At 43.1% G+C, this 22,272-nt stretch overlaps 2 protein-coding genes across 4 annotated transcripts in view; one reads left to right on the top strand and one right to left on the bottom strand.

The window, feature by feature from the left end:
- Window positions 1-1,706, top strand: part of ACOT12 (acyl-CoA thioesterase 12) — a 31,699-nt gene extending 29,993 nt beyond the window's left edge. Inside the window, exons 14-15 of the mRNA XM_054810049.1 lie at window positions 33-159; window positions 1,004-1,706. Coding sequence (XP_054666024.1) covers window positions 33-159; window positions 1,004-1,138 — 262 coding nt within the window. The 3' untranslated portion in view covers window positions 1,139-1,706. The remainder of the gene's footprint in view (window positions 1-32; window positions 160-1,003) is intronic.
- Window positions 1,707-4,995: 3,289 nt separating this feature from the next.
- Window positions 4,996-12,662, bottom strand: ZCCHC9 (zinc finger CCHC-type containing 9). 3 transcript variants are annotated; one of them, XM_054810050.1, is made up of 6 exons: window positions 12,280-12,654; window positions 11,644-12,008; window positions 10,398-10,548; window positions 10,026-10,118; window positions 8,946-9,014; window positions 4,996-6,743 (listed from the first exon to the last, which is right to left on the bottom strand). In XM_054810050.1, the coding sequence occupies exons 2-6, from the start codon at window positions 11,986-11,988 to the stop codon at window positions 6,628-6,630; spliced, it is 774 nt and encodes a 257-aa protein (XP_054666025.1). In that variant the 5' UTR covers window positions 11,989-12,008; window positions 12,280-12,654; the 3' UTR covers window positions 4,996-6,627. The 3 variants fall into 3 exon arrangements, with proteins under 3 accessions (XP_054666025.1, XP_054666026.1, XP_054666027.1); XM_054810051.1 differs by lacking the exon at window positions 4,996-6,743 and adding an exon at window positions 6,751-8,569 and having other exon boundaries at window positions 12,280-12,662; XM_054810052.1 differs by lacking the exon at window positions 4,996-6,743 and adding an exon at window positions 6,751-8,563 and having other exon boundaries at window positions 12,280-12,661.
- Window positions 12,663-22,272: the final 9,610 nt, after the last annotated feature.

Raw genomic sequence — 22,272 nt, 5'->3', positions numbered from 1 at the left:
AGAAATATTTGATTCTTCCCCTTGCCATGTAGTGAACCCTACATAATAGCTGTAAAGTCAGTTACCCTCACGTCTATGCCGCCTTCTTCAGAATACTGCAGAAGTGAAATCCTTTGTGCTGGATTCCAGATTTACAGTGATAGCAACAGCTCTTGTACGGTGAGTAGCTCTGCAGACCTCAGCTGTGTCTGCTTTCCTGCAGTATTATATATGCATATAATCTAATTTGAGCTGAATTAGAACGGTAACAGCAGTACAACAACAACAAAAAAATGAGTCAGTTTCCCCAGAGTTCAGTGTGGTTATTAAGACATTCTTTATTCCACAAAGTGGCATCTGTCTTGCCCAAATTTGGCTAATCTGAATGTTAGTAATGAAATCTAAAATAAGGACCGGAGATGACCGGGCACCTCCAGAAAGTCATTCATTCAATCCTAAAATATACTTCTAGAAGGCATGTATTAAACTGGCCTGTGGTGGTGTCCATCTGTCTTCACTGACTACAGAGGAAGTCCAAGGAATTAGTTCTGATTAAACACTTAACTTTAACTTTCATATGTCAGAACTTATGCAGTCTGAATCCCATCTCTGGACCAATGACAACATTCCTCTTCCGTTCTTTTCCATGGGAAGGCTGTAGCTTTTTAGGAACATACATTTCTGAAAATGTTCAGCAACTCTCAGTGGCTGGGATTCTTTTTTCAGGCAACTGCTTTGTTCATAAAGCACATATATTTAACAGGTTACACAAAATGTTTCTTGCTGCACTGCTGTGTACATTTACCTACATGCTTGAGGACCTGGCAGTAGTGACGACACTAAGAGCACTAAAGTACTGTAAAAAAGGCATACTCTTTTTGCTAATTATCGCCTTCAGTTTCAGAAGTACTATGTGTTTCTATTCGCATCCATAAAAACCTTGATACTCATCTAGGCTCTGCAAAAATGGCTAATTATTGCAATCCATAGGTGGTTTTGTTTCATTTAGTTTTTGTTTAAACAGGTGTGTTACTTCAATCAAGTCACATCAGGTGTTACGCCTTACTTTGCTGCAAATCTTACTGGCTCATCAAAATCCATTGAAGACACTGCTTTGGAATGTATAAAGTTCTTGGAACTGAAAGGCAGGAAGTACTGAAGTTAAAACTGGATTTCGGAAGAGACCTTTAAATATTATCAGGCAGTACTGGTTTAAATTCCTGCATGTGTGCTGATCCTTTTTCCACAGGTTAGTTACTTTGGATCATGTAGCCAATACTGGGCTTCAGTCTGAGAATATCTAGAACAAGCATTTTCTATCAAATTAAGATTAGGCCTTAGGCTCTACATTCAGTTTTTAATTTTAAAAAGATTGAGGGACAGATTCTGCTCTTGATTACATTAATGAATTTTACATAAATGGAGAGAGATCTTGGCCCAGTGGAAGTGTAGCTCATGAGACTTTTTCTCTGTTTTTATGTTACATTGAATGTAATGGCATCCAGTCAGTTCTAAATCAGTAAATACCACCCTGTCTAATTTGCAGAGAAGTGGTGCTACTAAGGAGCTTATCCAGTGCTCTGACCTGGTTGGCCAGGTTCTTGCACAGCCATTATATATAGATTACACCCCATGTAAGTTAGTGTTTGCTAATGTTTGTACTATATCTGTTAATACTTGTAGTTTATCTGTGACTTCCAATAAATTATTGTTTCTGAGGTTACAAATCCATTGTAAATTTTATTACAATATCTCTGGAATTACTTCAGACACTGTTCCAGAAAGATTGCTTTGTGGCGATGGTGGGGGCTGTTGCCCTCTTACGGAAGTGCCATGACCTCCAGCCAACAAGTTCAAGACTGTTCTGCTGGCATTGAATAAATGCAGAACAGTAAGACTCTTGGATGCACTCCCTCATTGATGAAAAGGGAGAATGATTTCAGAGGTTTTATTCTGGTGTGTCAACTTTGTTTTCTGCTCTTATTTTTCCTCAGAAGAGCCTTGTTCAAAAAAATGAGTATGATCATCAGCAGTTAGATTGTAACATGAATGCGGGGGTGTTAAGAGAATCAAAGCATATGAACTGTAGCGGCACCCTTTTGTCTTACTGTAGTCTCATAACTGGTAGAGCAAGAGCTCTAGGGGTCTGGTCCAGTTCCCACTTAAGTAAATACATCTTCAATTTAACAAAACAAAAGCTTTCATCAATGATTTATAGGTTACAGCATGCCTGCACATTTTGCATGTGGCACGTCTATCAGGCACAGTAGAAGAGACACCGGCTGGAGTCCTGGAAGCCCTCTGGGTGCACCAGCACCGTGTGTCACCTGGCCTCAGCAAGAGCAGTTTAGCTGGGTACAGCCATGCATTAAACCAAAGCATTAGTGAAATCAGCCGCTGTCTTCTACGTCTAGCGAAGGCTGGCCACTATATGCCATACAATACAGGGATACCTTTGCACTAGTGATTAAAAAAAAGTAAAGAGAGACTATTAGGTCCAGACCCTGACTTTTGGGTCATTATTTTTATCACGTGGGTCAGATGCAATACCTCAGTCTGGGGAGGGAGGACAGCAGGTCCAGGGCAGCCCCCTCCAGAGTACAAAACCCACTGAGGCCCTGCTTGGCTCCTTCTGGCTCTGCTGGTAAAGGAAGGGTCCGGGTCTCTCCGTGGACCAGGAGCTCAGCTCTCCGAGTCCTGCCCACACTTGCAGCGTGCAGATGGCAGCAGACAAGCTCTTGAGTGGGCAAGCCACTGTGGTCCGAATTCTTAGTGAACAGAGACACCTAATGTTCAGCTGTGAATACATGCGTGACACATCAGGGAGAAAGCCCAAACGCTGCCTGCACCAAGCATTTCTTATCAGCTATTTGGGCGGCTTCCTACGCAGCAATTTACAACGTGCCTTTTGAGACACTTCACACTGAACTCAGCTGTAGGGCTGCTGCAAGGACTACCTGGAGAACATGATTTGGCATTTTTGAAATACTGGTGTTCTGCCAAGCTCATGCCTACACGAGAGGTTCTGCCCCCAGCAGCAAGACCTTGGCCAGCATAGTGCAAAGCTGGACCATGTTCCAGATGCAGCCACACATCTTTGGGGGAGTAAGGAGAGAGTGTCTTTCTGACATAGATCACGGGCTGTATTTTACCAACCTCTGTGCAACTGGTAAGACAAGGAGATTCAGGTTTCTAGCTGTTGTGCTTTAACCCAGCTGGCAGCTAAAACAACCACACAGCTATTTGCTCACTCCCCCCTCCTGGTGGGATGGGGTAGAGAATTGAAAAATGGAAAAGGGAAAAAACAAATCCATGGGTTGAGATAGACAGTTTAATAGGACAAAACAAAAGAAGATAATAAAATATACAAAACAAGAACAGCACAATTTCTCAGCACCTGAAGTTGATGCTCCGCAAGACCCCAAGCTGACCCACCTCCCCATCCACCCTGGTTATATATGGAACATGACATTGTATGGTATGGACTAGCTCTTTGGGCAGTCTGGGTCAGCTCTCCTGGCTTGCCCGCTCCGAGCTTTTGATTGCCCCCCGCAGCCTTCTTGGTGGGGCAGAGAAGCTGAAAAGGCCTTGACTGCCTGGCAACAACTACAAACATCAGTGTGTTACCAACATTCTTCTCATCCTAAATCCAAAACACAGCACTAACCAGCTGCTAGGAAGAAAATTAACTCTGTCCCTGCCGAAACCAGGACACTTGTGCACAAACTTTGCTTAAACTAATTATTTGCTTACTTGTGAATTTACTTGTGCATACAATGCATCTTTACATACAGCACCTTTTACAGCTGCTTTTCAAATAGCTCTCTTCCGACTACACACACCTTTGTGAAATCATTTAAAAAGAGATTAGTGGGTGCATTTAACAAGTAGTTTTGTCCAAGTTACTGAAGATTGCTAACCTGTGCAGCTGTTTTAGAGAGTGTAGTGCAAGCATTTCAGTGCCTCATTTTCCTCAGCAGTCACTGAAGCAGAGGATGAGGGAGGCATACATGCTTCCATCCCCATGATGCAGGCACATGTGATTACCTGAAAACAGCTGTTGCCATTATACTGAAATTCTCAGAGAGACCGTACCCTGTGATTCTCTGAGGAAGTCCATTATTTCTTCTCAGGGGACAACAGCAGCAGTAGTCAGGCGTGGGAGACCAACAAGTGTTTTTATAGTACAAGATAGATCAAAGCAACAGGTATGAAACTCAAGGTTGTCTTACACAGTGACAGTTGTTAGGCTCACTGACCTCCAAAGGAGCACTGCAAGGACTGCATTGCTGTGCTGAAGAGAAGGCTGGGCTCAGGAGGTGGGCAAACTGGATACTAGAATGTGCTGCTTGTGCTCCACCATTTTGAGAACGTTCTCCACCGCTCCCTGTGGGGTTTCTTTTGACACAACTGTCTTCTCAGTCATCCTGGTTTTAGCAGTCCCTTCTGCCAGGCAGAAGTGACAATGATCAGCTGTGGAAAGGGAACAGCAAATTTTCTTCTCCTCCTGCACCATATGACTTAGCAGTCTGTCACGGGGACACTTCAGCCTGCGCTTGCAGTAACGCAGTTGGGTCACCACATCTTACTGGGAACCACAGACCAGCAGCAGCCATTGCCTCAGGAGGAGAGGCTGCACTCTGACACCACGCCTCACATGCTACACTGTGTAGGCCAACCCCTTATCTGGGAGCTATCAGTACCACGGTGCACAGCTTCAAGTTCCTACAGGTAAAAGAACTTGTTACAACATCAAAGAGTTTTTAAAGACAGGAAATTAGGTAAAAAAGGTGCTTTTGAAACAATATACTTATTCACATAATAGAAAGGAAAACACTTTTTAAGGTGGGATAAATGTCTGCTGCAAGATGTCCACATTGAAGTGATACCGCTTTGAGCTTTAGTCCAGTAGTTAATCAAAACTCTGTACTTTTGTAGTGGACTCTTAGTCCACTTATGTGCCTTTATTTCCAGAACAGAACCAGGAAACTTAAAGTAAGAGGTCAAACAATTGTATTCTTTAGCAGCATTTTATTAAAAATAATTAACATGTACAAATATAAAATATATCCACACAATTCAATTCCTGTATTTGTTTTCTGCTGCAAGAAAAGTACATTACAAACTCACAGTTTCAGCAGCTGGTTGTAAGCACCTCAAAACCCAGTCCCAAGTTTGCTGCCTGGTGTTCATGTTCTCACCAAGGCAATGTTTAGGACACTTTTATTCAAAAGATAAATTAGTTCTCTAGAAGCAATGGCTTTACTACCGTGTAACTTCCCCTCAAGGACTGGTTTTACTGTATAGCGCAAGCTGAAGTCGTCAGAAGGCACATTTAGTATTTTTGGGACACAGAAGTACCACACTTGTCCAATGGCAAGAACAGTGGTAGCAGAGGACTGAGAATCCTGGTGTCACAGGTGCCCATGCAGTGCTGCGCAGAGACCCAGCACAGTGCCTGCCTATGCGGCCCAGAACCACATCCAGATGCTGGGTCAGAATGAAGCACCACGTGTGAGGTGAGCCTGAGGTGTGCTTCTCCAGAATCGTGGTGCTTCCTTGTTCATCTTAGGTGAGATGATCAGACCAAAGTGAAAGCATACCACCGCTGACTGCATAGGCTGATTACTACAGTATTTGGAAAGCTGTTGCAGGAACCCCTTTTTGAGTTGTTTTTTTAACTTTTTTTTAATATGTTCAGTTTTTCTGAGACCAGTTTTTCAGTCTGCTGCAGTCTCCACTTCAAAATAAATAAATCTGCCATTAAGCAGGTGTGTGTAATACAAAGTTTACTTCCAACCCACCAAGGCATAGAAACACTGAGGATTTTTGAGCACTTTTCTTGAAAAAGGTGAAGAAAGTAGGCAAGCTGCTCACTTGCTCTCCAACTCTTGTCAGGTACATTTCACCATGGGTATCAGAGGAAGGGGATGATTCTGTTTCTATTAGTGAGGTAGTACTCAAACAATCCAACATGCATAAACTATGGGGTTAATGCATGTACATGTTTAGCCAAGTAGCAGTAATTGCACCCCCAAGCTCTGCAGGCTGTAGGGTTCACCTGGGAACTTCACTACAACACTGCTCAAGCTGGCACATACAGACCAAGAAATCGTTATTTCTAAAAGGAGAAGGCAAAACCAAACCAGAACCCAACAGGAATCTTTACAAAATACCCACAATCCCTTTCAGAGAAATACAGAAATACTCTCAGTAAGATCAGCATGATTGTGTTCATCTCTGATATGTAAAAGCAGCACTCAAGGTAACAGCACTGACCACCGAAATCCAGTGGTGACAGCCCCTCGTGATAAAATGCACATACCCTGACTGGTTACTGCAACCAGATCCCTGTTAGGAGAAGCTGCCAATTTCCCTCTTCAGAGGGCTGGCAGTGAGAGGGAATGTAAATCAAAGGGAAAGCTGTATTTCAGCAGAGATATAAAAAAATAAGATACCCACTTACAGCTGTTCAGTAAGCTAGGTGAGTATAGGTGGCAAGCTGGAAAAATGGGGGGACAAAAAAAAAATAGTAATTTAGCTGCAGCAGTCTGCTTGAGTTTCTGGAACCAGCAATCCATGTGGTGCAGTCACTACCCTGGAGTGAAGCTGTACAGGCTAACCGTGGGTTAGAGCCAAGAGAAGCCTTCAAAAAGAAACAACTTTGGGTACTTTCACTTTTGGTTTTTGCAGCCTTGGTGTTTCTGTGATTTCTTCATAATCTGCACTCATTCCAATGGCCCATCGCCCAACCGTAACCTGATCTGTAGGGTGAGAGACAAGAGATCATGGAAAGGCTAAGCATTACCATTGCATCAAACTTGCACATTTGAGAAAGATTTGGCCAGCAAAGGCCTGTCATTGATTCACCAAAACTATTTGTTTAGTTCTAGCTCTGAAGCCAACTCTCCTTATGCAACTCTTTTTAAAAACTGTTTTCTAAGCTCCCTTTCTTCACCCACACAGCTGTTTTTTCTTGTTTGACTGTGCAAAGAAACATTCAAAGAGTAGGCAGACGTTAACTCTCTCAAGTCCTAATAAGTCTTATGATGAAGATTTCAGAATATTTCAATCAAAAGCTAAACTTGAAGAAGCACAATAGAGAAAAATTTACATTTCTCAATTCACATCCCTGCATATAATCAACACCATCTTTTTGCTTGGATTACTTTCTGCATATTAAAGCAGACCAAATAACTCCACCCAAAGAAATTATAAGCTGTAGTGCCTAAACTTCTTTGCCAGCTATCTGCCTGTAGTCTACCTAGAAGTACTCTCCATCATGCAAATTGATATCAAAGAATATTACAATTCTTACCAATGGTGTCACAGTTCCAATTGATTCAGCTATTTTTAACCAGCAATACTAGTTTTCAAACATCAGTCTAAGGACTAAGATGTCCCTTGGGAAATTGAACAGCAGCTGTCAGTCTTCACTAGGGACATAAAACTTCTCCAAGAAAGGGAGAAAAAAATTCCAGTTCTGCTTCTCTGCTTCACATATAATTTAGAGCCCTACTGCAAGGGAACAGAGACACTTGCCCTTTTTTTTTTTTTTCCTTGTCTGCACAAAGACAGTGGCTTTACAAACTGGCATTTGGTAGTTCCCATTGTCACGTACACATGCACACCGGTATTTCAGAAAGGGCTTTGAACACCAGCCTCTGGCTCACAGCCCTGTCGCATCTTTTGCGGTGCAGAGGTGGGACCAAGTGAGCCTAATGGCTACACCCTGCCATGCAAAGGCACCAGCTCTTACAGGTTGCTTTCCTGTCTCCTCACGTACCAGATCTCCTCTCCTTTAGCTGGACGGCACTAACAACTGAGGACTCCCATTCCCAGGTTACAGCTGGCCCAGCTTTGGGCAATGCCGTTATCTACAAATGTTTCTTTTCTCCTACTGCATCCGTACGGGTTTTTGACTTACAGAAAGCGTTAACCACACAAAGGCAGTTTGCCGTAAACGTGGCGTGCAGAAATCCAACAAGGGCTATGTTACAGGCTTTCAACTCAGCAGTCATCTGAGTGGGCACTGCCCAACAATCTGCTATGGCTGATGAGTTTGGGGAAATTTTAAAGAGTCTTTTTGTATCAGAAACTTCTGTCAGACCAGTTAAGACTCAATCTCACTTGCTCTAAACTAGCAAAGCAGCATACATCTAGAATGTTACACACGGTCTCAGATGCAACAATATCATATATATAAGATCAGATACAGAAAAAGGCTACAAAAGTATGGGCTTCTATTACCTCCATAAATATTTCTTACATCAATTTCACAAAAGTGGTATATCATTAACCCAAAAGTTCTATAAGCCATACAAACGAAGTAGAAAAATGCACAAACTTGTCACCATTTCAGGAACAGCATCATTCTTCAAACCCTTGTTTGATGCTTTTGCCTTCCTTAGCAGTGTTTTTTTGTATATAATGTTACTTTTCCACCCACACAGATAACTGAAGAACATGTAAGCAGCTTATTCGCTTGTGAACCCAGCTGTACAGATCTCCTGTCCCCTCCTTCTCTCCTGTCTTGAACACGTGCCTCCACACGGAGTTTTTAAAAGCTGCCAGTACCACCACCCTGCAACTGACATTATATTCAGTTCCACCACTTCACATGCAAATCATCATCATAAGAAACAAGTTTTCTACAGTTGCTAAAGTTGTGAACAGCAGCACAACTACTGGCTAACAAATTCACATTAGCTCATCACTTTATCTTCAGAAACACACAAGCTAGATTAATTTTTTTTAACTGAAAGTTCAAGGTTTGCACTGCAATGTCATGCCTTCTCTGCATACCCCTTAATACAAGCAGTCATTCCCCAAGGAAGGTCACCTTTGCTATTTGCAAGATCTCTTCTCAAACTCTTTTTTTCCTGATCAAAGCCAGGCAAAGCAGTAAATAAACATTAATCAGCTGTGCACTCAAACTCCAGTCTGTATACTCCCCTGCATCTCACCTGAGTTCTGTTTTTCCGGACAGTCTTTTCTGAAGTGCTCCACAGAACCACAAAGTCTGCAGCCATCACCTGTTAAGAGAGAAAGTTGTCACTTATCTAGGAAAAAACCACACCAAACACAAACCAATCCCCCTCTACGTTCTTACATGTATATTGAAAATCTTGTTCTAGTTTTCTGTAGTGACAACTTGTAAATAAGATAAGGAAGTGTCCCTATAGACAGGTCTGTACTACTAGGCACAATAATACACCATCGTGGAGCAGGTACACAGGCAGCTGTGGAAGCCTGCACACAGCTTCCTGTCTCTGACGACAGAGCTGTTTGTACTGACACTGCTCTGTAAAGCATCACATACTACAAATTCCAGTCACCACATACTGAGTATTTCTGATTTGTTGTACACTCCCTTTTTGAAAAAAAAGCTGAATTCTGCTGAAAATCATACTCAATGAAACTTTTAAAATTAACAGAAGTTCCTGAGAGGCAGGTAACCCAGTAAAATGATTTTTTTTTTCCAATTTACTGTGCTGTAAGATCACCCTTTCGAGATTGCCACACCTCAACTTTGGACTGTGATACAGAATCAGAGACAGAGCAGAATCTGAGTGAAATCTTCCAACTTAGATCACAGTTCTCATTAAAGTCACTTAAACTGAAGAAGTCCTCTTTCTAGCGAGAGCCCTTGTTTTGTGCGAACAATTCCCAAAGTCTTAAGCTATACTGTAAGAAAATGTTACCACACACCTTGGTAATATGTTCATTTAAATATACACTGCCTATATACATACAGCCTATTACGATTTTGTTTCATTGCATGCCTCTTGAAATTGCAAGCACAAGCAAGTTCTCATACTTTGTCTCTTATCTCATTAAGTTTACAGTTAAAACAGAAATCCATTGATAATCAATATTAACACTGAAATTCCCAGAACTCCCTAGAATTAATCGGCTTTTACCACAAGTAAAAGATATTCAGAAATCCCTTTTAATTGGATCCTCATTCACTTGCAATGTTACTTTGTTCTGCATCAGCCAAGTATGAAAAATGTGTTTTGGTTTTAGTAAATTAGTACACTCACCTTCGGCATACAATCCTTTGGGATTATCTGGACATGACCTTGACAGATGCCCCATCTCACCACAGATGAAACATTTCGCGTATGGAAATGCTCCTGCAAAATCCCATACAGTTTATGATCCACATTAAAAGCTTTGTAAAGTCACAGACAACTATGAACACGCTATACTGACAATATTTTACTACACTATTACACTACAAACACTATACTGTCCCTCACACTGTTACGTTTATTGTTATAATATTGTATTCTTTTAAGCATATTAACCTATCTCCTCAGAATAGTTAAACTGCTAAAACACAAAGCTTATATTTTAGTGGTCAGAAAACTCAGACCAAAATGCCTCAAAAAATACAAATTTCTGAGACATACCAACCGCTGGATCTACTTTTGCTTTGCATTTGCTGATGTCATGTTCTGTGGATCCGCACCGGTAACAGATTCCTGTACCCATATCTTCACTTTCAAGTACTGCAGGACAATCAGCAACACCATGGCCAGGTTCTCTACAGTGGAAACACACCTTTGAAAATAAAAATTAAGTTACATGCATTTTCATAGACAGCTCACACAGCAAAACACTGCACTTGTAGGTGACACCAGTAAAGAGCTCACTTACTCCTATTATCTGATGATCACCCATAGGCAGTAGAGTTTTACTACACCACTACTTCTCTTGGCTGAAACCTTGAGGGTACTATCGGATACATATCTCCAGTGCTGAGATTTGAAGTTACTCTAACATAAAAAGATTCTGTGAATGGCACTCAAAGACCTGAAAATCCCAGTCTAATATGGCTTTTTTAGAAGGCCAACATATCGATGGATTTTTTTTCCTCAGGAAAAAGTAGCTAGACAAAAGAGATACTGTACCCTGTCACAGAATAACTGTGAGTGGTCTATGCCATTAAACTGTATTATTATGAGTACTCTTCTTTCATCAACACTACGTGTCACGTATGATATGTGATTTAGACTATGGCACAGTTCCTCAATCTGTTTAAGTATTACTGCAGTAAGTGCTAAAGTAAATATAAGCAATCTTGCACCAATCCTACAATTTACTCATGAAGAACTCAAATATCTCATATTAATTAGTGCTCTCTTTACTATGTTCCCAGAATACATTTAGCATAACTTTATGCTGAATGCATAAGTCTGTGCTGAGATATAACTGCTTTTATACAGCCTCCTTAGAGTCTGCTAGAGATCTCACTCCAATTCTCAAGCAGAAAGAGGCCCCAAAACAGCAGGAATATTGTACAGATTAAGTACATATAGAGGTGTGCTAAATTAGTTTCACTCAGGAAACAAGAGAGGCTAGGAATTCATCAAAGGGTAGCAAGAACAGTGTTCAACTGGAAAAGCCATGCTAAGGGCTAAGAATTAAACTGAAATTCATTGTTTGTTTAAAAGCTGAGACACTTAAGTGGACTTTAATAACTCGAAATGCCACTTAGCACATGCAATGATGCCAGCAGGTAAGGCACTTGGCCTTCCTACTGACAGCAGGATCAGCAGAGAATAAGGAATCTGCATTTTCCACAGAGAGCTTTTCCCAAGTTTTTAACAAGCTGCCAGGAATAGACAAACACCCACGACTCAAGACAAAACCCACCATTGCATTTTTCTTCATTTCTTGCCTCTTCAGCCTCCTATCCTCCCGCCGCTTGTCCTTCTTCAAGGCTATTGCTACCTCCCTCTCTAACTCGGCGCTGCCGGCTTCGGCCACTTCACCACCCCCGGAGCTCTGCTTCAGATAGGCCGCAAACCCATTCACGTCTTCGTTCAGATAGTCCTTTTTCTTTTTGTTCTTCTTCTTCCTCTTCTCTTGCTCCTTCTTCAGGCAGAGAGGGCCCAAGCGGCCCCCCCGCCCCCCGCGGCCGCTCACCATCTCCTCCCAGGGGGTCGCATGCAGCGCCTTTTCCCCGGGAGCGCCGTTTCGGCGAGCCCATCTGGTCATGGCGGCGGCCCAGGCAGCTCCTGAACAGACGCACGCAAGTGAACACGGGGGCCCGCACACCCCGCTCCCCCCTTCCCTCAGCGGACACGACCGGCCCTGACACCGCCTGCGCTCATGAGGCCCCCTCCCCGCCCCACCCGCGCTCCCTCAGGCCCGACCGGGCCCTCGCCCTGCTCCCATGGCGGCGGCACTGCCGGGGCGGCTGGACGGAACCCCACGGCCCGTCCCGAGAGCCGCCCCAGCAGCCGGCGGAGGGGCCCGGCCTGAAGCGGCCGCGGAGACGCCGCTCACCGAGTCCGCCGCGGCAGCAGAGACGGTCGTACAGAGCGGCCCTGTCGCGCACCGGAAGTGCAAGCAGGGTCACTGTAGCCGCCAGTGAGGCGAAGCGAGTGTTTCGCGAGGTCCGGCGCTGATGTCATTTCCTCCCGCCGTGAGCGCGTCCCGCTCTGGCTCCGCGCCCAGCCGCCATCTTGAGGCAGGGCCGGGGCGGCCGGTGCCGCAGGCGGGGGCTGAGGGCAGGGCGGTGGAGCTCCTCTCAGGAGCGAGGTGGAGCTGCCGCCGCCGGGCGGGGCCGGTCCCACCGTGAACGCGTGGGAGGGGCCGCAGGCGCCTCCCGAGGGAGACAGTCCATCGACAGCGCTGGTTTGGGGGTGGCTCTCTGCCTCACCCAGAGGCCGCAGCGCGCCTGTGGAGTCCCGGTGCTCCCCTCCTTCTTAACAGCGCTGCCGAAACGCCGTGTTCCCGTGGTGTGCTCACCTGCTGGCGAAGAGTGGCGCCTGTATGTTTGTTTTGTTTTGAAGTGGACGTGCCCCTATAGTGTGCGTGCATCTGCGGTTTGTGAAGGCAGTTTGAAAAGACTGTCCTTCTTCCACGGAGGGAAGTTTTAACTTCTTCACTGCAGGTGTAAGAGGATTGTGGGACGTAGCCCTTTGCAGGCAGCTAGTGGCTCCTGGGAAGCAGCCGGAGGAGCAGGGAGGGGTGGCAGGAGCTGCAGTAGTGCGCAAGTACCTTTCTCCTTGCACGCCCCTGCTGCCAGCGACCTGTCTGCTGCTCAGAGTGGAGTGGGAGAGCGGGCACAGCAGCTGGTGCCAACCGAGGTCATGTATCGTGGTGTGTAGGGGAGCAGTATGCTGTGCCCCAGTCACAGCGCAGGGTGACATTGCTGGGAGCCACAGAGCTACCGAGGAAGGGGAAATTGCAGAGGCTGGGGCACTGCCACTGATGGGCGTGCTTGCCAGGCGTGTGTCAGACATTCCTGATCTTGGGGTCGTGGCCTTTGCTGACTCCTCCCTGAACACATCTGCACTCTTTAGCGTTGACATCGGCATTCCTCACAGTTTTATGCCAGACTCTTTGCAGATGGGGAGTTGTGCTGCTGCAGTGGTTACACTGGTTTAAATGCTCGTATTGCTAAGTAAAGTCAGATGGAGTTTATTTTTGACCAAGAGCAATACTGGGGCACCAGAGTGGTCCCTACCTCCATCCTGCAGTAGTGAAGCGGACTCAAACCTTCAGCTGAAAAATTTACAGCGGGCTTTCTCAAGGAGGATAGCTTTTTCAGACATAATTTATGACACATTTTGCTCTCGCCAAACCACTCCCTTAAGGTTCACAGAGTAAATCTCCAGGACTATATTGTTCGAGGCCTCTGCTTAGCAATGAAATAAATGTTTATAAATCCAATAAGATTTTTTCTAAAGTCAGTCTTCTGTTTCTTGTATTTTTAGCATTTCACTACATCTCCATTACCTTTCCTGTAATCTTGAGCTGACATAAGGACAGCTGGGCACCATTCCTTCTTTATTAGTTATCCTTAAAATTTGTGTCTCCCTAGAGAAATTGCCGTGCTGTATTTTGCTGATTTTCCGGCGCTTTGCGTCCACTAGAGGGGAGTGTGCACAAAGCGTGCGCTAATCTTGCTGTTGTACTGCATCACTGCCAGCACGGCTTTGAGAATAATTAGAGTGCACTTACTGCAGGTAAAAATAATTGATGAATGCCATTTAAGAGCCACTGTTAATAAGCTAGCAAAATCAGAAAGAATCAGAATTTCATTTTAAAATTAAATAATTTGCCAACATAGTTACAGCTCAGCCTCAGTATGAGGTCCCAGTTGTTCCTGCAGCATGCTGCCCCCATACCTGTAGATCAGAAATCGTGGCCAAAGTTGATTCATACAGCCAGAAAAGGCTTCTATAAACAGGTAACACTAGCCCAAGGGTAGGGAAGATAAAGGCAATCAAGGATCATGGGCATCAAATGTCACTCACGTTTCAGACATACGTATGCTATGTATTTATTAGGCTGTGTTTTATGAATAGCTGGTTATTGATGTGTTAGAAGGTTTTTAAGTGGTGGTTAGGCTATTTTTTTGTAAAAAGCTGGGGTGAAGTGCCTGCTAATCTGTATGTAGTGTATGTGGCCTCACCAGGGGGTGAGGATTGATTTACTTGTAAAACGAAAATACATGCACACATACATTTCATTACATCCATCCGTCTATCAGCTTATTTTCACTAAGTGGAGACGGCAGCATGTGTGCAGGCTGCTTGCTGTTTTTGCTCTAGTACGGGTTTTTGTTTGGCTGCAGCTCCTCTTTCTTCCTTACTGAGCTCACAACAGGTCGTCAGTGGACACAGAAATGAGTGTAGAGAAAAGCTAAAGAACCGCATAAGCAAGACCAATGAGAAGGGACTTTGTTTTCTGTTCTACTGAAGAATTAAATGTGTTGTCTTTGTTTTCTTATGTGTGTGTGTCTAGGCCGGATGGGTGGCCCTTCAGATCCCCAATGAGGTTTGCAGGCAGTGGAAAAGGCTGTTTAATACCTATCTACTAAATGAGTAAGACAGTATTTCCCTCACAAATATCACTTCTTTGATAGTGACCGCACCTGTTTAAATTTGCACTGCTTTAGGTTTGTTCCAATGTGACATCAGTCAGCTGGGAGCTCTGCTGCACACCAGTAGCAGGTGAAAATTGAGCAGGACAGCAGTAAAGCAAATCATTGTAAAATTTGCCTTTTTTTTCGTATTTTACTAAGAGACAGCAAATTGCCCGTCCACAGCACGGTGTTCATAGCAGCACAGTCTAATAATGCCTCACTTAGGAGACTTTCTCACAGTTCCATCCCAAACATAAAATGCTTTGGAGATTTGAGACAACAGAATTGAAAATCTGGATGAGTGGATCCTGTAGCATCTTTGGTAACTTGGGATTAAATCTCCTGGAATGTTGTGGTTTGAATCATTTGATGACAGTAACCAGAGAAAGAGGAGCATGTGTGAATCCTTCTCTCTCCTTCAACGACACTTTTTTTGGGTTTTGTTCACTCATTATTGTATCAAATAGCATAATTCAAGGCCTGACTTGGCATTCCTGGGTCCACGTCTATGGGAGTTGCCCTCTTGGATCACAACAGTACATCTGAAAGAGACATGTCTTGGGAAGATGGCAATCTGGGAGGGCCGACACAAAGAGTGAGAGTGGTTAAATGCCAGATAGGGCCTGTGGTGTAGGTTCAGGGGAGTGGAAAATCCCAAAGGACAAGAAGGATGTGGTAGTAAGAAATCATGAAGGAATACCAAGGGAAAGGAGTCTGTCTGCGAACCCCAAGTTTCACAGCTGTGCTGCAGCTCCTTTACAAAATGGAGATGATGCAGGTGTATTTTTGGGGCCCAAAGACTGCAGTAAATTGGAAAAGGAATATAAAGACGTCCCCTGTAGTCTGGTATGTGATCCGGGCACAGTGTGAAGCTGAACGTGTCACAGCATCGTTCTTTACAAAGCTTGACAAGTGACTTTGTTTTTTTCTGGCTGATAATGTTCATAATCCTCAAACCACAAAAAAGGGAAGTTTTGTCTGCTGAAGATGTGCCAGAGGCTTTAGTTGTATGTACGCACAACTGATGGTATCTTTGTTCACTCTTTTTTGCTTGTGTTGTTTGGACAGTTAGTACAATTTGCCAGAGTGTCAGAATGACGTTTTCCTGGTTGTTATAATTTTGATTCAAGCCTGGAGACAGAAAGGAAAAAGTAAGGCCTGTTTGTGCTCAAATTCTCTTATATATGCAGTATTCTGAGGGCTCCTATACAGGGATTTACTTTGATTTATTCACTGTAAACTGAACAGATTACCGATCCTCCTCTTATTACTTTATCATCTGCATTAAATAATTACATATACTGTATTTAATCTTAAATATTTATGGATTTTAATTGCTACAATGAAGGCTGTATCACCGTCAGTAGGCCTGCTCAGCTGACCATCACCCTATGTTATTTCCATCAGGCTATGTTGCCTGTGGCTCTGATTCTTTCAGGATATTTAATAAGTGCTCAGTCAACTCACATATGTTACTGGATCAACATGCATATTTAAAGGTTTATATTTAGGCAAGTGTTTAATGACCTAGATGAACTGAACCCTTTAAAGGTTAGCCTGTGGTCAGTTATTTTCTTTAGTTACTTTATACTGCAAAGAAACACTGCTCTTTACTATTTCTGTATCAAAATGAAAGTCTGGAAAGTGTGGCTGAAGTGAAGCAGGATTATTAGGCATGCACTGTTATGATAGCACAAAAATTTTCCCTGTTGTTAGTTTTGATGGCTGCCTGTTAAGAAAACATTATTTTGTCATAGGAGAACATAATTTTTGCATTTTCAGAAACACACAGCGAGGAACTATATGACTTTAAACTTAAATTGCACAGCACTACACTTTAGCTTGTATCTTAATACCACAGAGTAAGTTTTAATTTATAGGGCTGAAGATGTAAAAGAGTGAAGAAATGAAGAATAGATTACCCTCTCCAATTCGCTGGCATACATTTGGATGTAGTGGCCTCTTCCTTCTACAGTATTTGCTTTATTTTGAATAAAGCTACTGTTTCACAGAATAAAGGAAAAACACTTTAAAACTGCAAGCAGAAGCTTTCTTGAATGGTTTGGGTTTGAGAAGGTGTTCTGGCTTGGAGGGAAGTCCACCTCCAAATATATGTGTGTGTGTGTATATATATGCAAGTATCTCCATATTTGGTGGTACAGATTTAGATAGATAGATAGTCTTGTCAGCATTTAGACCTTTTTAGACTTTTAAATACAGATATTAATTATTTTTAAGGTGGTTGTCATTGGCATTAATGAGATGCATACATTTTCCTGATAATTCTGCTCATGCCCCTGTTGCCGATTGACTGACAATATAACTGAGAGCAAATCCTGCTTCAGAAAGCAGAGCTACGAAACTGGAACAAGAGCTAAGACAGGTACTTTGATAAAGGCATAGACCGTTTTTATGGAAAAAATTTTCATTTCAAACAAGAATACACGTGCACAAACTGAACTAATATTAACTGACATCAATAATGAAGTTTTTTCCCCCTTTGTCTAGAAACCCTTGGATCCATCTGAGTTCCCAGAAAAAAGGGTAGATGAACAAAATATGTTCATGTATCTTCTTTACTGATAAAGTTAGTATTGTAATGTAGCTGGTATTTTCTCATTATAAGCCCAGTCTTATTCTATAATAATTTATACTAAGTGAATTAAAAATGTGGTGTCAATCAACAACATTATGCTGTGCAGCAGATGACTATTTTTGTGCCCTCTTGGATGACTTGACTTGGTAGGACTTCTGTACTATATGTAGTGCGCTTCTGTATGCCATGTCTTCAGGCATCTTTGCAGGCAAAATAAATGGCTGTTTAACATCTTTCATCTTTTAATGAAGCCTTAAGCTGAAAGTAACTGTAAAAGGCATTACAGTAGAAAGATGAACATTAATTATTTTGGCAGGTCTTAAATTACATTCTGACAAAACTTATTAGTAAAGTAATTCTGCATATAAATATTTGCTGTAATTCATTCCTTATGTTACCTGCTGCCTTTTTGATACTTCCAGAGAAAAATTACATCAGGTGTGTTCAGGTGTGCATTATTCTTGTAAGAGTGACAGTTTCATGCTCTTTCAAAGTCTGTCTAGTCAGTTTTTGTTAGGAGAGCAAATGATTTTGAGTGTGAGGTGTCACGAGTGAAATCAATTATAACTGTCATAGCTACAGGGTTGAGTCTTAAGCTTTTAAATCACGCTTCAGAAAATAAATCAGTTCAGTACATGTAGTCCCACCTACCAAAGTCTTCATTACAGGGAACGCCCCTAGCGAGGCATGAATTTTGTTTCCATGAGTTATGTGAACACCAGTGCATGGAATAAAGCCAAAATTGGAAGATGCCACAATCAGTCAGTCCTCTACCACTATGATGTTGCTATAGCACCATGTTGTGTTATATTTCTTGGGAAAAAACAGCTCATATTCAGCCCTCTAGTGATGGGATAGACCTTACAACTTCAGAAAACTGAAGAGCTCCAGGCAGTATGTGTTTATTCAATAGCTTATTCAGTCCCATGAGACCTGCTAATATGCAGAAATTTGTCTTGCATATGTCTTAGGAGCCCAGTTACCAAATACATGAAAGTTTTAGCCCTCTTTGTGAAGCTATATGTGTGTGTTTAGCTTTCTTTGGATCTGCTGTCCTGCAGCATCCCTTACCCTGTCCCGAGGCAGCATCATGCCTGCTACTCCATGCCGTGGGCTCGGGTTTTCTGCCTCCCTCAAGCCTCTGACCCTGCTCCTGGCTGGACTTTTACAATTGAGCCAGTCCCTGACTTTCCAGTTTATTGACAATGCTTCTTAGCCAGGCCATGGGCTTGTTGCAACAGCTGGCTTTTCTGAGTCAGTCACTGTGTGTATTAGCTTCAGCACAGCTCCAAACCCAGCTTGGCACAAATAATTTGGCTCAAATCTCCATGCTTGAATTTCCTGATATATGTAATTATGCCCCTGACTGGCTGAGAATTACCTAATTTCTGTTTTCCTTGGCTCTTTTCTTCTGTTCTTTCAGCCTGTGTTCCTCTCATCCACTGTTTTTTCTCTTCCTTCATCCTGTACATGCATTGAAAAAGGTCTATCATTAATGCTAATGTTTTAGTAGTGCACAGGACAAAGTATGTGTAGCATTCTGAGGGCCTTTTGTCCTCTGTGGTACAGTACAGTTTATTCCTATTACCTGGCCATTTAGACAAGGTATTTATTAATAGAGCAGTATTTGTATGGCAGTTTCAGCACAGAAGAATGTATTCACTGTTGTAGAGAGGCACTTCTTGCAAAGTCATTGTCCGTTTCCTGGTAGAGCTGAGAGCACAGTGCCCACTTTTCCCTTGTCCTCTTATGACAGATTCCACTCCAGTTCTCACCCTGCATGAACTGCCTGATGGAGCACTGGTGGGCTTTGATGGAGCATAACCTGAGCGTTTACTTTTGCTGATCCCTAGTTGCTAATGCATTCATCAAGAAGATGATAAAAGTACTTGAGGCAAAGCATATAGCTCTTCTTGGAGTACTTAATCAAATAAAATCCAAAGATTTATAGAGAATCAGTGTCTGAATCTATGAGGAAAGAGTTTTATTGGCAGATGAGGATCTCAGCAATGCAGAATTGATGGCATGGGAAAACTAAATATGAGAAAACAAGAAGTAACATCGTATGTCTAGTATTAGTGCAGCAACCCAGCTTTTTAACCTTTAATGTCTTCTTATTGAATCATAATCTGTATGATTCTCCTTTTTTTTTGTTTGACAACCTTTCAGGTTGTTTATTTCCTGCTACAGCTATTCACCTGAGCATATCCTCTGGAAACAGTGCAGCTGCAGTGTTGCTGCATAGTGTCATTTGAAGGCTTACAGGAACAGACCCCCCCCACCTCCCCGCACCCCCAGCCCCAGGATGTACTCAGCTTGGGGACAAATGTGGTCCAAGCAGACAGCAAACTGGTCTGAGGGCTGTAATGATGCAGCAGGACTGAGTAAGGATGTCCAGCATAATATTTATGGATATCGGACTGTCCTAGTTTTATTTAAAATACTAAATAGTGATGTGGAATGAAGAATGAAAATACATCATTCCTATTAATCAGCTGAGTTACTCTTGCTGACTGTATAAAGGCCAAGGAGAGTGAGAAATAGTGCAGAAGTGAAAAATGTAGATGGCAAATAACAAGCCTTTACAAAATCATCCCTATGAGGAAGAGTATTTTGATTGTGAGGGACACACTTGGAAGCCACCAGTACAGAGAAAGCCACAGTTTAATTGTAACAGTGTAAATCGTATCAGAGTATCCATATTTTGTGCAGGCTTAATTCCATGTCTGGTTAGAGCACGGGATGGACAGTGCATTTCTCTTGCTTATTTACTCGTCCACAGGCATTTTGCAATAATTGATGCAATCACAGAATCACAGAATTATATAGGCTGGAGGTTTGGAGGTGATCTGGTCCAACACACCCAACCCATCCCACCCCAGCCCCAAAGCAGGGCCAACTTAGATCAGATTGCTTATGACCTTATTCCTTGAGTTTTGAGTTTCTCCAAGTCTGTTCCAATGTTTGACCACCCGCATAGTGCAAAAGGTCTCCCTAATATCTAACTGGAATTTCCAGTGTTCTAGCTTGTGTCTGTTGCCTCTTGTCCTATCACTGTGAACCTCTGAGAAGAGTCATGAGCTTGTCTTCTCTGCGTTCTCTGAAGTAGACAGCAGTTGTGGATATCAGTGAGATCTCCCCTTAGCCTTTTTTTCTCCAGTTCTCTCAGCTTCACATTACACAGAAGGCTCCAGCCCCCCAGCCCCAACCATCTCGGTGGCCCTGTCCAGGACTTGCTGCAGTTTGTCACTGTCTTTTCTGTACTGGGGAAGCCCAAAACACAACACGGTACTCCAGATGAAGTCTCACAAGTATGAAACGGAGGGGTAATAATCACATCCCTCAAGCTGTTGGCTACACTCCTGTGTAATACAGCCCAGTATGGGCATGCTGCTGACTCATGTTCAGCTTGCTGTCCACCAGGACCCTAAGTCCTTGCAAAACTGCTTTCCACCCAGTTGTCCCCCAGCTTATGCTGTTGCATGGAGCTGCAGAAGCACAGGACTTTGCCTCTGTTGAACTTCACGAGATTTGTGTCAGCCCATTTCTCCAGTCAAATGCGCTCTAAGAGCAGCCCTGCTCTCCAGTGTATCATCTGCTCTCTTTTATTTAGCACCAGCAGTGGACTGGCTGGCTGTGTAATGCACCTCATCATCCAGGTCATTATTGAAGGTATTAAAACAGTATAATCAGCTCTAATATCAACCCCTCAGGAATGCTATCAGTAAATGGCTGCCAGCTGGGCTTCGTACTACTGCCTATCAGAAGTTTACAAGTCAGCAGGAGAAAAGAAGTAGAGGCTATAATCTGAGCACATTTGGCCCACAGTTGAAGTTTGTATTGATCTGAGTGTTTTGGAGAGCTGACAGTGAAGTCTTACAAGTTTTACTTGTTTGCCTTCTGTGTGAAATCACCAGAAGTCCCCTTCCTTTCCCTAGAATTACTATTATTAATCACCATTTATAAAGTCAGTAGCAAAATGTTAGGGAATGTGTCTAGCATAGATGAGGATGAAAACAGCAATCATAAGGAGGCTCCAACCTAATTTATACGCAACAGCTCTACTTCTGAGCGAGAAACAAGAGCACACCATGCTGCTGATTTCCAAGAGCTGCTAATTCACCATCTAGCTCTCAATCAGCTTCTAATTGTGATTTTTAAAGTCTGTAATTGGTTATGGCCTAGCCATCCAGTCACTGCTCTTCAGATATGACTCACTGAAAAAACACCTCAAGAGGCTTTGCACCAGGCTGGCATTGTACAGATGTCAGCTGAGAGGTTTCTGATGAAGGATGCTTTGTTAGTGGAGTTCCTACCACATGAGAATTAAACTAGGACCAACACATGTTTTCTCAGTGTTTTCTCAGAGGTTACACTGCATGAGTTTTATAAACTAAATTAGCATTGCTCAGAGTGCTGCAATGGGCTCCAAAATGCCAGTTTGAACACTACTGGACTGCATGTCCTAGACATACCCATACCTACAGCAGCAATGGGCACCTCAGCAGTGCCATTTTGCTGTCTACACGGACCTAAAACATTTTCTGCTGATACTGCTTCCCGCTCAACAGCAACACAGCACATTCATCAGAGCACGTTTTGACTTTTTTTCCCCCCTGAGAACTGGTGTTTTGAATGCGATTACTGTGAAACACTGAGTATGTTTCAATGTGAAAAAAAGAAGCAAGCAATGGGACTGTGCATGTCTGCTATTCTTTCCACCAAGCTGCTCACCATGTGGAATAGTGGTGAGCACAGAGATCTTACTCAGAGTGGTCGTATGTCCTCGGGCACTTCAAGGTATGAT

Source organism: Grus americana, chromosome Z, assembly GCF_028858705.1.
Source record: "Grus americana isolate bGruAme1 chromosome Z, bGruAme1.mat, whole genome shotgun sequence".
NCBI lineage: Eukaryota > Metazoa > Chordata > Aves > Gruiformes > Gruidae > Grus > Grus americana.
This window is presented reverse-complemented; position numbering and strand designations above follow the sequence as displayed.

Bases quoted from the DNA above. Each gene is read 5' to 3' on its own strand.
- ZCCHC9 (XM_054810050.1), bottom strand. From the start codon at position 11,988: ATGACCAGATGGGCTCGCCGAAACGGCGCTCCCGGGGAAAAGGCGCTG. The intron at 9,015-10,025 runs GTGAGTGTACTA...CTCTCTTAACAG, and splicing joins CAAAGGATTGTATGCCGAAG to GTGATGGCTGCAGACTTTGT. The intron at 6,744-8,945 runs GTGAGATGCAGG...CTCACCCTACAG, and splicing joins TCCGGAAAAACAGAACTCAG to ATCAGGTTACGGTTGGGCGA.